This window comes from Convolutriloba macropyga, chromosome 9 (genome assembly GCF_964194025.1).
Source record: "Convolutriloba macropyga chromosome 9, txConMacr16.3, whole genome shotgun sequence".
Taxonomy (NCBI): Eukaryota; Metazoa; Xenacoelomorpha; order Acoela; family Convolutidae; genus Convolutriloba; species Convolutriloba macropyga.
This window is the reverse complement of record NC_134476.1, coordinates 21,012,123-21,025,518: the sequence shown is the minus strand read 5'-3', so window position 1 is coordinate 21,025,518 and position 13,396 is coordinate 21,012,123. Positions and strand designations below refer to the sequence as shown.

The 13,396-nt window shown below is 34.5% G+C and overlaps 1 protein-coding gene across 3 annotated transcripts in view; it reads right to left on the bottom strand.

Annotated features, from left to right (window-relative positions):
- Positions 1-13,064, bottom strand: part of LOC142345662 (phospholipid-transporting ATPase ABCA1-like) — a 77,952-nt gene extending 64,888 nt beyond the window's left edge. For all 3 annotated transcript variants that reach the window (XM_075397866.1, XM_075397861.1, XM_075397865.1), the window contains exons 1-6: positions 12,452-13,064; positions 12,163-12,265; positions 11,921-11,950; positions 11,350-11,563; positions 10,663-10,751; positions 3,156-3,426 (exon numbers count right to left, since the gene is read on the bottom strand). In XM_075397866.1, the coding sequence (XP_075253981.1) occupies positions 3,156-3,426; positions 10,663-10,751; positions 11,350-11,563; positions 11,921-11,950; positions 12,163-12,265; positions 12,452-13,023 (1,279 nt within the window). In that variant the 5' untranslated portion in view covers positions 13,024-13,064. The remainder of the gene's footprint in view (positions 1-3,155; positions 3,427-10,662; positions 10,752-11,349; positions 11,564-11,920; positions 11,951-12,162; positions 12,266-12,451) is intronic.
- Positions 13,065-13,396: the final 332 nt, after the last annotated feature.

Sequence of the window (13,396 nt, the reverse complement as noted above, 5' to 3'; positions counted from 1 at the left end):
TTACATAATGTTATATTCTTAACTTTACATTGCCTCTTTTACCATTTGCTTTTTATACTTATGTGTACCTTTTTAACAATGTTCCTTTTTAAATCACTACTCCAATTTGACTTCAAAAATCATGGAAATGTGTGAACAGATCTTAAAAAAAAAGACATCGCCCCAATACAATTCAAATTCTTTGATTTGTAAAAAACCAAGAGAAGGCCAATAATAGCCCCAGCTATCGCTGTGCGGCTATTAAACACGAAGTTGAAGTCATGAAGAAACTTCCATTCGCTATCGAAACACAACCGAAAGAATACCAGCAACCACTCGAAAAAAACTCCTAATTAACCTCACCTATATGGCCAATATTAAAGAGCAAAAGAAATAACAAAATACAGAAGTCAAATGACCAATTCAGACACAGTTTTAGTTTGAGGGTAAGTCGCGAGTTTATATGCGCCGGAGTAGGTAGGTAGCTGGGGTAGAAATTGAGGGGTACATGGGGGTAGGTAAGGGGGTAGATGTCGAGGGGGTAGGTGGGAAAAAATGACCTCCTGAACTGGAATACCATCAGTAGGTCCTAATTACAATACACTCGAAACTACGCTACTGTTAAATTCCATTGTTCGAAACAGTCAACGTTCTTACAAAAAAGTCAATGTTCGAAAAGAAAGAAGTGAAAGTTCAAGTCATGAACAAACTTAGTTCAACTAAACAAACCTGTAGAATAACAATACTCTTCGAGTCATAAAAATTAAAACATACCCGGCAGATTGCCGGAAAATAGCCGCCGTTGATTTCAATAAGCATGATTGGGATTGAAAGAATAGATATTGAAGAAAAAAGATTTTTGCACAAAAACATTTTTTAAGTCCGATTTATTTTGATGGCATTTCGTCGTTGAACATACTTCTGTTTCTTAGAGAGAGGCTACAGGAGCTACTATCAATACCAATAAGCATTAGAGATGGTAACTAAGACTTATAGGAACAAAGTTCAAATAGCGGGCATCTAGAATTGGGCTTTATGGGTTTATCCCGTTTCTTTTTCTGACTTCAATTTTTTATACTGACTCTGTTCATTTTGAACTGCTTTAATGAACAACTGATGTTGAAAATCAGTTTTAGCAGAATGAGAGAAGAGAGAAACTAGCCTAGAGAAGTCAAAAAGATCTCACGCAAAATGTTGAAAAAGCGGCAAAATGAGGTAAAGCGAAACATTTTTTTATTCGACGAAGTAAAAAAACATAGCAGGACAACTCCTGACGTACAATTCAAAGAATTTTCATTGACTTAACAAACAACTAAACCTAGAACGGAGAGTGTGAATTGCGCAAACCATTTCTAAAAAAAATCAGATGACAAAAACATAATCATAGTCAAAATAATGCTAATGCTAGGGAGAACAGAAAACCACTAGTAAGATAAATTTTGATTCTAACAAAAAACTAGGTCCAGAATGAGCTGTGAATGGATTGGGAAAATTATTTAGAAACAAATCGGATGCAATAAATCAAAAAAGCAGTAAAAATCAAAGTGAAATCGCCGCAAGTCAACAAAAAACCGCTAGCGAGAAACCGAATTTTTGTTCAAACACGGTTTTCTCACTCTACTTTAAATTTAGAGCGAAAAAATTTGACGCCGCAAAACCACTCGCTTTTTCGCTCCATTTCCTTTTTCGGCGTGACCAAATCGCCACTCCAATTTGACTTCAAAAATCATGAAAATGTGTGAACAGATCTTAAAAAAAAACATAGCCGGAAGAATTCCGGAAACGACTCGAAGTGAAAATCCATTTAAACGCCATCCAACTACTCATCAAACAAAACGTGCCTCCACTAATTTATGATTATCTTGAAACAAAGTCATGAAACAAAAAAGTAAAAACAATAAAATCAAATCTGTTAAAATATGATAAAAAATCGGATCAAATTTTGTTATAAATTGAGATCCCGAAAAAACTATTTCTGCCAAAATAACTTCATCAAAACAACTAGTACTTACAAAAACCACTTATCTGAATTTTGAAAAAAAAATACTTTAGGCTAAAATTATGAAAAAAATAGCCCTTAAAAACAACTTGAAAAAATGAAAAAAGTTACTAAATTTTTTAATATTTCAAAAACATATAAATCCAAAAAAAAAATTCCCTTCAGTCAATAGGGTATCCAGATGCTCGCAAAACAATAGGCAAAGAAACTTAGCTAAAAACAGAAAAAAAAACAAAAAACTGCAAAAAATTAAGAAAAATAGTTCCAATTTTCGCACATTGTTTGTCATATTTCTCAACAAAAAAATGATTCTTACCCACAAAACTGTAACCAATCGTTATCATAAAATTGCTCAAGTAGAAGGGGTTTCTTCAAAACCCATTTGAGCTGGTAAACAAAAAAATCGTCAAAAAAAACACAAAAATTAGCCCGAAAATCAGCAAAATACATTAAAAACATCCGAATTATCATAAAATTCATATAAATTTCCAGAAACCTTCAAACCACTACCGAAACCAGCCTAAAATTAAAGCAAAATCATAACCAAACCTCTTAACCAAAACAAATGAAAAAAACTGCTTTAAAATGCCGCACGTGAACAAAAAAATTTCGCTCGCTTAGAGAAAACTTTTTCACACATCAATTTCTCGCTCTCTCAAAAACAGCGGTATGAACAAAAACCACTCTCTTTTCGCTCCGCTTTTCACTTTTGTTCAGTACCAAAATCACTCCAAATTTTTTCACGCGTTTCATTTCCCGCTTCAAAATTCACTCTTAAAAAAAGGACTTCTCCAATACTCCTCTTCGAGTCGTAAAAAAGACAGCGCCCCAATACAATTCAAATTCTTTGAATTGTAAAAATTCTTTGAATTGTAAAAATTCTTTGAATTGTAAAAAAATAGGAGCGCTATAATAGCCGGCTGAGAAGATGAGGGCGGCTATTAAAAACAAAACTCCTCTTCGAGACTTAAAAACTCAATTCTCGCCTTTTGTGAAAAAAAGACAAACACATTCACAATAAAGGCTTCAAACTTCGTTCGAGAGCAATCAATAGTCTCGCTATTCCTTAATTGCGACTTCACGTCATCCAACAGCTTACTTTTAGCCAATCGAACAGCTTAGTGGAACTTGATACGAAAACATTGCATTGATTAAACAATAAATATAAAATTCTAACCAAACACTGACTTCGATCCTGTCAGCAAGATTCCAACTTCGATCATTGCTCCAAAGAAAGCTGAAGATGCGTTCAGGTACTCTTCAGACGAATAGGCCTTCATCAAATTGTCTATTTTCTTCGTAGAATCATTACTCTTTTTCAAATTTTTGGCTGCAGTCGCGGCAGGAGTGAACAGAGACTTGTAAAATTCTTTCTTCTTGGCATCAGTTTTGTCGAAAGAGGCACCAGACTTCACCCCAACGTTACAGTAATCAGCATGGAACGCCGTCTGAACATTTAGAAAACCCTTCAAACAGCTACATATAGACAAAAACAAATATAGCCGACTAACGCCGGGCTAATTGGGCGTGGGGTGGAGCGCTCTGGGTTAAGAGTGGATTGCGGCGTAGGAAGTGTTTGAGGGAGGGGGGGGGGGGGGGTTAAACTGAGAACCGCCCATCACACCATAAATTTACATCTCTTTAGCATTTTGGCTCAATCACATACTTGCAGACTAGTGAGCCGTAAGGATCTAAGGGATATTAATTCCCATTTGTCCGTTTTTGTAGACAAAAAGAAAAATAATCAGACAAAAAAAATCGATCAGACGAGTCGGTAATACAAATCTCTTTTAAAAAAACCACCAGACCAGAACTAAAATTTTGTTTGAGCAATTAAACAAACAGTTGCTCAAAACCTAAAAATAGTACGAGTAGAAAAAAGCCACTTGCTTGCTTTTCTTGCAGAAGGAAGAATTTGCACAAAGCAACACATCCTTCAAACTTTTTCGTTTAAACACCCTGTTTCAATGACCGAGACCACAAAGGGGCGAAAATGATAGTATCAGTGCTCGAAAGACGACTACCAGGATTTAAAAAAAAAAGCAATAGCGCTCTTCTATAGAACTCAACACAATCACATTTAACTGAATTAGGTTATCAAGATCAAACGCTCATTTTCGTTCTAAACAAAGAATGAACATAGCCGACAGATTGCCGCAAAAAATAGGATGTTGAGGCCCTCTGATAAAGATATGCTTCAAACTATCCTTATTTTCGAATCAAATTTCATACGCCGATGTCTTTCAAGAAACATAGTCTGACAAGTATTACGCTTGCATGACATCTGTTCCATTTTGTTTAAAGTTTACTTTCTCAATTTAGATTTTGAAAGATTTTAAAAAACTTATCACAAGATCTAAAAACCTATGCAGAAAACAGGAAAAATCACGTCACGCGCTCAAATTCAACTGTAGAGGAGCAGAAATCATCAAAAAATGTCGCATTTTGACTTACTGGCAAGTGCCCAAATGGTCGTCACAAAAATGAGGACGACGGTGAATTAAGAAAACATAACAAGGCAATTCTTGAATTACAATTCAAAGATTTGAAAGGCCAGAAGACAGCACTATCAGCCTCCTTAGACGCAGCGTCCGATAATGCAAAATTCATAAACCAAGACATCTACGAAAGTAAACAATACAAAAATCCACAAGCAAATTTATTTCTTTCACTTTTAGAGAAATAGAGTTATTGAACTTTGTATTTCAAACAACGTGAACTTCGATGGTAGCTTAGACATCAGACGGAAACTTTGTAAAAAACAAACATTTGGCAAAAAAGTGTTTTTACGATCAATTTCAGTGCAAATATGTGACATCCAACATTGAAATCCAACAGCAATTGAACTCTACAATTTATTTTCCGTTATCTCAACATAGAAACCTAATATCAACTTAAATTAAAATAAAAAAGAATTAGGGATCATAAAAGAAGCAACATATGCACACAACAATCAACAGCTCAAAAACTTTTAAAACAAATGGTCTCAAAGTAAAAAAAACTATTAGTGAATCCCCTAAGAGGATTCGATTATGCCTAATTAGAGAGCAAACGAGAGCTATGTTTAATTATAAAGGGACCGAACAGGTAAAAAAAATTACGAAGGGCAAAATTCATAAATGATAAACATTTTTCAAAAGAAGTGTTGTCAAAGTCGTGAAAACCTTTCGCTATAAATTAAAAAATAAAAATATTCAATTATGACTAATTAGAAAACCTAGTAACATATCATTAATGAGACTAAGTGACTAAGAATTCGCAAAACCTAAAAACTAACTAATAATTTCCGGAAACAAGTTGTCACATTCGATAAAAACCTTCAGTTTTGAAATATAATAAGTCAAAAAAGCCTAATTTAATGGCCAACGGGATCTATTATTAATGAGACCAAGAGAACGGAAAACTAGACAACGAAAAAACCGGCAAAATCCATTAAAAAAGTTTTGAATGCAAGTTGTGTCAAAGTCGTGAAAAACGTTGGATTTGATCGCCAACCTTACAATTGAATCAAATTGTTGCCTTCAACGGAAATACATAGCTGTCTATAATAATCTGAGTTAGAGAAAAATAAAAAACCGTTAAGATGAAAAACCAAAAAAAATCTTTACATATTTGAAAACAAGTAGTGTCAAATTAGATAAAAACGGTTCACCTTCTATTCAAATAAGTAATTTATTATAAATTAACTTCACCAGGATGCCATTGAGACCGCTGATTATATAGACTAAATAACATAACACCAAAAAAAACAAGCAAAAATCTAAAAAAAAAACGTTTTTTGACGACAAATAGCGTCTAAATCTTGAAAACTAGTAGTTTCTCTTTGTGGAGTTTAAACAGCTGAGATTAAGCTTTATAAGAGCACACGTATCACCTTTCAAAATAATCACAGAAAAGATGAGGAGAAAATAGTGCAAACAAGTCAAATTGCCGCACGAGAAAAATTCGCTCTCAAAAGACGTAAATCTGTTTAAACATTCTCTCACTTCACTTTTAAAAGCAATTTGAAAAAAGTCCCGGCTCCTAACTATTCAATTTTTGCTCCTCTTACTACTCCAAACTAAAATCTGTCTAAAATCACTACTCAAATTTGACTTCTCATTGACAATAAAAAAAGGTCATAAGAGTGATCAGATTTTTAAAAAGCATAGCCGAACAAGTCCTGAATAACAATCGAAAAAAAATTTTAAACATTGACATGACAATTAACAATTTTACAGTAAAATTAAATCCGGCAAAAACCCAAGATCCTATACGCGCAACACTAAACAAAAAATCTAGAAACAATTAGAATATTTTGTTCTCCAAGATCTAGCGTTTTGCAACAAAAAAAATGTTTTGCAACAAAAAAATGTTAACACATTATAAAAACACTGACTCTACGCATCATTAAAATGAGAATCAATCTCAGAGAACTCAAAACTGAGGCGAAATTCACACAAAATCATGAGAATAGTATTTTTAGAGGCAGCGAAAAGACAAAAAAAAAACAGAAACTGCAACACTAAATCAACCATTAATTTTCAAAAATATCTAAATCATAAAATCGATTCGTAAGATCTCATGTATTTAATTAGATGCACTTTTTCCTCGTTAGCAACCAATGCAACCTGTCATAAATTAGACCAAACAACGAGACAAAAAAGACAATCAATTTTCGCAAAAACCAAAGAACTGGCTTCTTATTGACCATTATTAGTATAAACAGCACCGAATGCGCTAGCTACGCAATAAAAGAATGTTATATTTTTCTTGTATTTAAGTGATTAGACCCCAACAAGATCAATTACACTCACTCAAAAAATTGGCCAATATTAATGAAAACGAACAGCATATAATTCATGGGAAGCAATAGCTATGAACTCTAACGATTATCTTGATTCATATATGCATACTTAGGAACTATTGAGGCTTGTCATTAATGATGCTAAGAGATAACACAACAAAGTGACAAAAAAACACGCAGCAAAAAATCCCTGAAAAGAAAACAATATTTCTTGAAAAAAAATTAGGGTCAAGGTCAGAGCAATCAATCGCTTTAAAACAAAAAATCGATAGATTAAATCTGAATTAGTAACCTATGAGACATTTCCCTAATGCGATTATATGTTAAAACAACAAACAATATACCTACTCCCAAAAAATTTACAACATTTTTTGAGAACAAATGGTGTCAAAGTCAAGAAAACCGCTATCTATAACATAGCCGGCAGATTGCCGGAAAATAGCCGCGATAGACGCTCGTGGCCTTCCATGAATTGAAACACCTAAAGAAATAAGATAGACAGATCGACTACCAGTCCTTTAATAGACCACTAGACTTTTTGGGTTAGCTTCGGACTGTCAATTTTTTGACACATACGTTCTATAAGGAAAAAGTCCTTAAAGAGCTATTTCAAAACTGATATTCGAAATCAAAAACTCAAGACTAATAATCACGAATTAGGGCATATAAGATTGGCACTACTTAGATGCACACTATTAACTAGTAAATCTTCATAGAAAATTAAATTCCATAAGTGAGTTCAGAAGTCATTTTTTTGAGTGAGGTAAGTCACGTAATTGACCTAAAAGCAGAAACGACGTCACGTACATAAATTTTAACTGCAAAGCAATAGAAGTCACTGAAGTCAATTCCAAGAAGTCAATTCCAAGAAGTCAATTCCAAGAAGTCAGGTCGTAAGAATCATCGATGGAGACGACGAATTAAAAAAAAAACCACGATGTCCCCAATAATAGCCGCTATCGCTTCGCGGCTATTAAAAATCACACCATTAAATGGGTTTATCTATTTCTAATTAGCAACCAACAAGACGTGTCATTAATAATACTAGGTGATAGGACATGAGTAATATTTAGAAAAGTGGGAAAAATTCAAATTGTCACTAATATTCTAAGACTACAAATAGTGTCAAAATCATAAAAAGCAATAGCTGCCTATTAATCAATTCAAACAATTGCACAAGGAAGCAATAAGAACAAATACATATTAGTTTAATAGCACTCGAGAAGAAACACTGAAAACAAATTAAAAGGACGCATGTAAAAAACATACCCGGCAGATTGCCGGAAAATAGCCGCCGTTGATTCCAAAAAGCATGATTGGGATTGAAAGAATAGATATTGAAAAAAAAGGATTTTTGCACAAAAACATTTTTTAAGTCCGATTTATTTTGATGGCATTTCGTCGTTGAACATACTTCTGTTTCTTAGAGAGAGGCTACAGGAGCTACTATCAATACCAATAAGCATTAGAGGTGGTAACTAAGACTTATAGGAACAAAGTTCAAATAGCGGGCATCTAAAATTGGGCTTTATGGGTTTATCCCGTTTCTTTTTCTGACTTCAATTTTTTATACTGACTCTGTTCATTTTGAACTGCTTTAATGAACAACTGATGTTGAAAATCAGTTTTAGCAGAATGAGAGAGAGAAACTAGCCTAGAGAAGTCAAAAAGATTTCACGCGAAATGTTGAAAAAGCGGCAAAATGAGGGAAAGCGAAACATTTTTTTGTTCGACGAAGTAAAAAAATAGGAGCGCTATAATAGCCTGCAGAGATGAGGGCGGCTATTAAAAATTCCCACCGAAAAACTGAAAACCTGTTTGGACAGCACTTAGAAGAAAATGTGAACATAACAGGACAAATCCTGAATAACAATCCAAAGAATTGACTAACCCTTATAACAATACGATTATTATTTTAAAGCATCATCAATCTACGAGAGTAAACAAAGCACCTGACCCCATATGCGCAAAAAAAACGAAAAACCCAAAAACAATTAGAATTTCATTTCGCGAGACTTAGCGAGTAAAGAAAATTGGCCAATATCAAATTTTAAAATCAGTGGCGCAAACTCAGGGAATCCCATAACTACAACCCAAAACCTTAACCGAATCTTCATTATAAAACTTTTTAAAATGACAAAACACTTCACTGGAAATAAAATTACGGCGCAATAGAAACAAAAATTTATTGGTGAGAAGGGAAAACACTTCTATTTTCCAAAAAGAAGGTGTCCTAGTCTTCAAAATGATAGCTGGGAACTGAAATTACTAATCAGATTCATCTATCACTTATAGGAAACCAATGACAACTACCATAAGTGAGATTAAGTGATAAAACAGTAATAAGTACAACAAATACTATTAACACTCCAAAATTCAGTGAACATTACAACTCATTAATTCAGGCACCTTAGTAACCATTGATACTTGTCGCTAGGGAAACAAAGAGAAAACGAACTAACCAACAGAATATCAAAAATTGGATAACTTTTCTTGAAAAGTATGGAAGCCAAAGTCATATGAAGAATTAGCTCTGAACTGCAGCAATTAAGTCGATTAAAATAATTGATCTTAGAAGCCTATGCCTAATGATATAAAACGATAAGACAACAAAAAGGACAACAAATACTCTAAAAAAAACTACTCTCAAAACTTTAAAAAAACAATAAAATATGTTAAGAACAAATATTGTCAAATTCTTGAAAACCACTAGCCATAAACTCAAACACATAACTAGGTTCATTAATGCCTCATTATCAAAAAAATGACACTTTCATTATTGATACTAGGTGATCAGACAACTGAGATAGTTCTAACAAGGGGCAAGCATCAAGTTTTCAATAACATTTTATGACAAATAGTGTCACAGTTTAAAAAAGCATTAGCTGCCCGTCAATGAGATAAGTCAATTTCAATCAAAGATATAAATCAATAGACGTCAATAAAAAAAATATGTATAATAATAGCACTCAAGAGAAGAAACACTGGAAACAGCAGTCAAATTGCCGCACGAGAAAAATTTGCTTTCAAAAACCTAAAATTCGTTCAAATGCCAACTCCTCACTCAACTTTAATGGTACTTTGAGAAAAAATCGCGCTTCAAACTCGGTTTTCGCGCCTTTTACTACTCCAGCGTGATTGAAATCACTACTCTAATTTGAGTTCACTTACGTCAATAAGCCGAAAAAAAGTGTGAACAAAAAACGACAGCACACCAAAATAATCCACATAATTTGGATTGTAAAGAGACAGCACACGAATACAATTCAAATTCTTTGAACTGTAAAAAGTCAAGACCGCGGCAGAACAAGTCCTAAATTACAATCGAAAGAATTGAATAAAATACAACTTCGCTCCTTTGTTTTTCAGATTCTGACGTGATCTATTTGGGACCTAATCTATTTTGTTACCATTTTAAAAAAAAATTCCTTTTAAGGCATTGCTGTTATTGAGATAAAAATATGATTGTTGCGTTTTGTAAAATCACGCATGCCATGCTTGGAGGGCAGGACGGATGTGATTTGTTGATGCGGCATCCAAAACTTTCCCTAATTAAATTTTTATTAGAAACTGTGATATTAGCTGAAGAACAAGACAGTCTCGCATGCATTTTTCCCCAAAGTTCTCTGAAAACGTTGAGTCTTTAATCCTTATTAATACAGACTACGGTAAACAAACGAAAAACGGTAAGACAAGTCAAGTGAACTTGACGCAACAACAACTCGACGAAGAATACCACCCTGTCATAAGCTACCAAATGCATTCCATTTAAAAAAGAGTGGATGACAGTGATTCAAAAACATGCGTTTTCGAGGCACTAAGACTTTATTAGGATAGAACAAATTATGTAGATCAAAGAAAACAAAAGAGCGACAGATTGCTAAGCTGTCATTTTTACATCTGAAGTTAGTCCCACAGATTTCAAGGGAGGCAACTCTATGTAGTCTGGAAACCCTTTAGGGTCACTAGCGCACCAATCAATGTACCCTGAAACACGCAGCATAAATCGGCTAAGCCATTCCTTGACTTAAAAGCATACAGCGACTTTACACACAGAATATACCCCCGTTACGATAAAAAATTTCATAACAAGGCGTCTGGAATGAAACACACACATACCGTTTATTACCGCTGACTCAATAATACAAAAATTGTAGGAAACGGCTTTTAATTAAGTCATGAGGTGGTTCGACTTCCTAACACATTAAATCTACAAACCAATTTCCAGAGAAGGCAATTGAAAAAAAAGAAAGGATCCTAAACAGTTAATTATTGACAAAAACAAGAGAACTCGTGTGAGTCTGTGTAAAGTACACTATTCAAGCCTAGAAAAGCATTTACTAGCATCGGTGGGTTCTTTTGACTCTGAAATAACTTCATCGACGAAGAAATTTCTTCCAAGTAGTTTCCCTACAAAAATTTTTCTGGATATTTCTCAATACGTACATATATATTTATCCAAAAATATACTTTTTAAGTAATACCCGACATATTGGCGAAATAGCTGCATTAAGATTTGTAGGCTATATAAAATCAATTTCAACAGAGAGAGGATCGAGTTAATGGCATTTAAGCATTTTCTTACCACTTGAGTCAAGTTGACTAATAACTGCTTCAACTTTGGCTGATGTTTTCAGTTCATTTAGCATCTTCCCTGGATTAAATCTTGACTGATCCAATGCCTTGAAGAAACCCTCAGGCAAGTCAGTCTTGCCACCTTTCATGTCACTGGTGTTGAAAAAGGCACCAACCCGGAAAATCGCGTACAGACCTGACTCTTGTAGCCACATAAGGTCATCCTAAACCAAACAAACAGTCAAAGTTCAAACTATGAACCAAAACTATGAAGCATAGAATACTTGAGGTATTAGAAGTTAACGGGCTCCCAGAAAAAAAAAGTGATATACAAATGCCAATTTCCAACAGGACATTTTTTTTAAACTACGAAGTTGCCAGTCTTAATTACACGGGAACATTACTTTTATAACTATTCTAAATACCCTCGACATTGAAACATTCGGTAACGCTAGCCCCAAAATTGGACTACCACATATTTCCAACCTAGCGCGATATTACCTTAGCTAATAATAACTCATCAACTTTTATTTGATTCGACCGTTATTGGTTCCATGAACTAAGCAAATTGTTTTTCTAACCTTTTGCTTTTCCACAATACCGCGGAGTGCCTGAAGCATACAAAACATTGACAGCAATCCAGAGAGATGATTGTTAAGTTTCACGAATAGCATATTCTTCGTGGAAATTAAAATGAAAACCTAATAGCACAGTACAGTCGTGATTAAGTGAGTATTTTGCATGTCAAACATTCTTTTAAGCTGCTCGCAGCTTCAGTTGCTCCTTCAATCATACAATGCGAAATTTTGAATATGTAACTTACTTTTCCCTGAGGGGCTATCTTTTCAGAGAACAACAGCCAGATCTTTGCAAACGGTGAGTCAATCCCAAAAGGCGGCTTCTGCTCTTCATCGCATAAATTGTTCCTAAGAGTGAGATTTTGACAAATAAAAACTCAGGAATTGCTTATGCCGATTTTACCTTTGATCAAAAGAATTCAGCGCATTGCAGCGGTACTACTTTACATAAATAACACTAGTTTCAGTTGAAATAACACTAGGTTCTAGTTGAAATTTTTAATCATATTTGTTTCTTATTTGTCAAAATCGTACCTGGAGCACATGAATGATTGCATGAACGGGATATAACCCGCAGACGGCAAGGCTCTGGGTCTTAAGAAACAGGAAGGCATGTCTTTATTTTCTCCAGTGTTCAGATACAAATAGATGAACCCGAGAAGTACTGCAAAAACCAAAGTTGGCCACACAATTTGGAATATGAATAAGAACAAATGGCTGCTCATTTGTAGGAAATTTTTCTCAATCATGATTCGTAATTGCTTGTGCTTCGGTACTGAAGAGCGTTTAAAAGCCACTGGTGTCTGCTTGGATGAAGGCGACAACACCTGACTTGGTTGCTGCTCACTTTCAATCAATAATTGGTCCGTTTTTGTTTTTGAAGTACTAGCACTTTTCACAACTGAATTAGTTAGACTTGATTTCTGTTCACCGTCATCGTGAGTAGCAGTGAGCATTTCAATAATCTCCCGTGATTCCGCGTGCGAAAAAAGTTTGTTATTTTGACCTGAAACCTCATCTGCGGGTGTGACCTCATACTTGGTTTTTGGTGTTCCAGTTGACGGTCGTTTACCGACCTGATCCGACATCAAAAATTGTACCAGCATAAGTTAACTAACTACGTATCTAAAAATGCAGAAATAAAATTAAAGTGGAAGCTCCTATAAAGCATTCGGAATTGTCAATTGATAGAGCCCTCAGTTGAACATCACTCGGATATTTCATGACCTCTAAGTATAAAGGTTTAGAAGCGATGAAAACATCAAAACAAAAACCTATTGCGCTTGAAAAAATTCCCCGCTCAATGATTTGATTCTCGTCGTTAAGGGCATCGACCTTCGGGGGATTATTATTCGCAACGAAGACAAATGCTGGCTCTAAATTATTAGAGAAACCAGGGTGAAACGCTATGTTGCACCTGCTAAGTTCCCTCCCTAAATAAGCAGTTTTATATGATTGATTAAGTGATGTTTTTGGGCA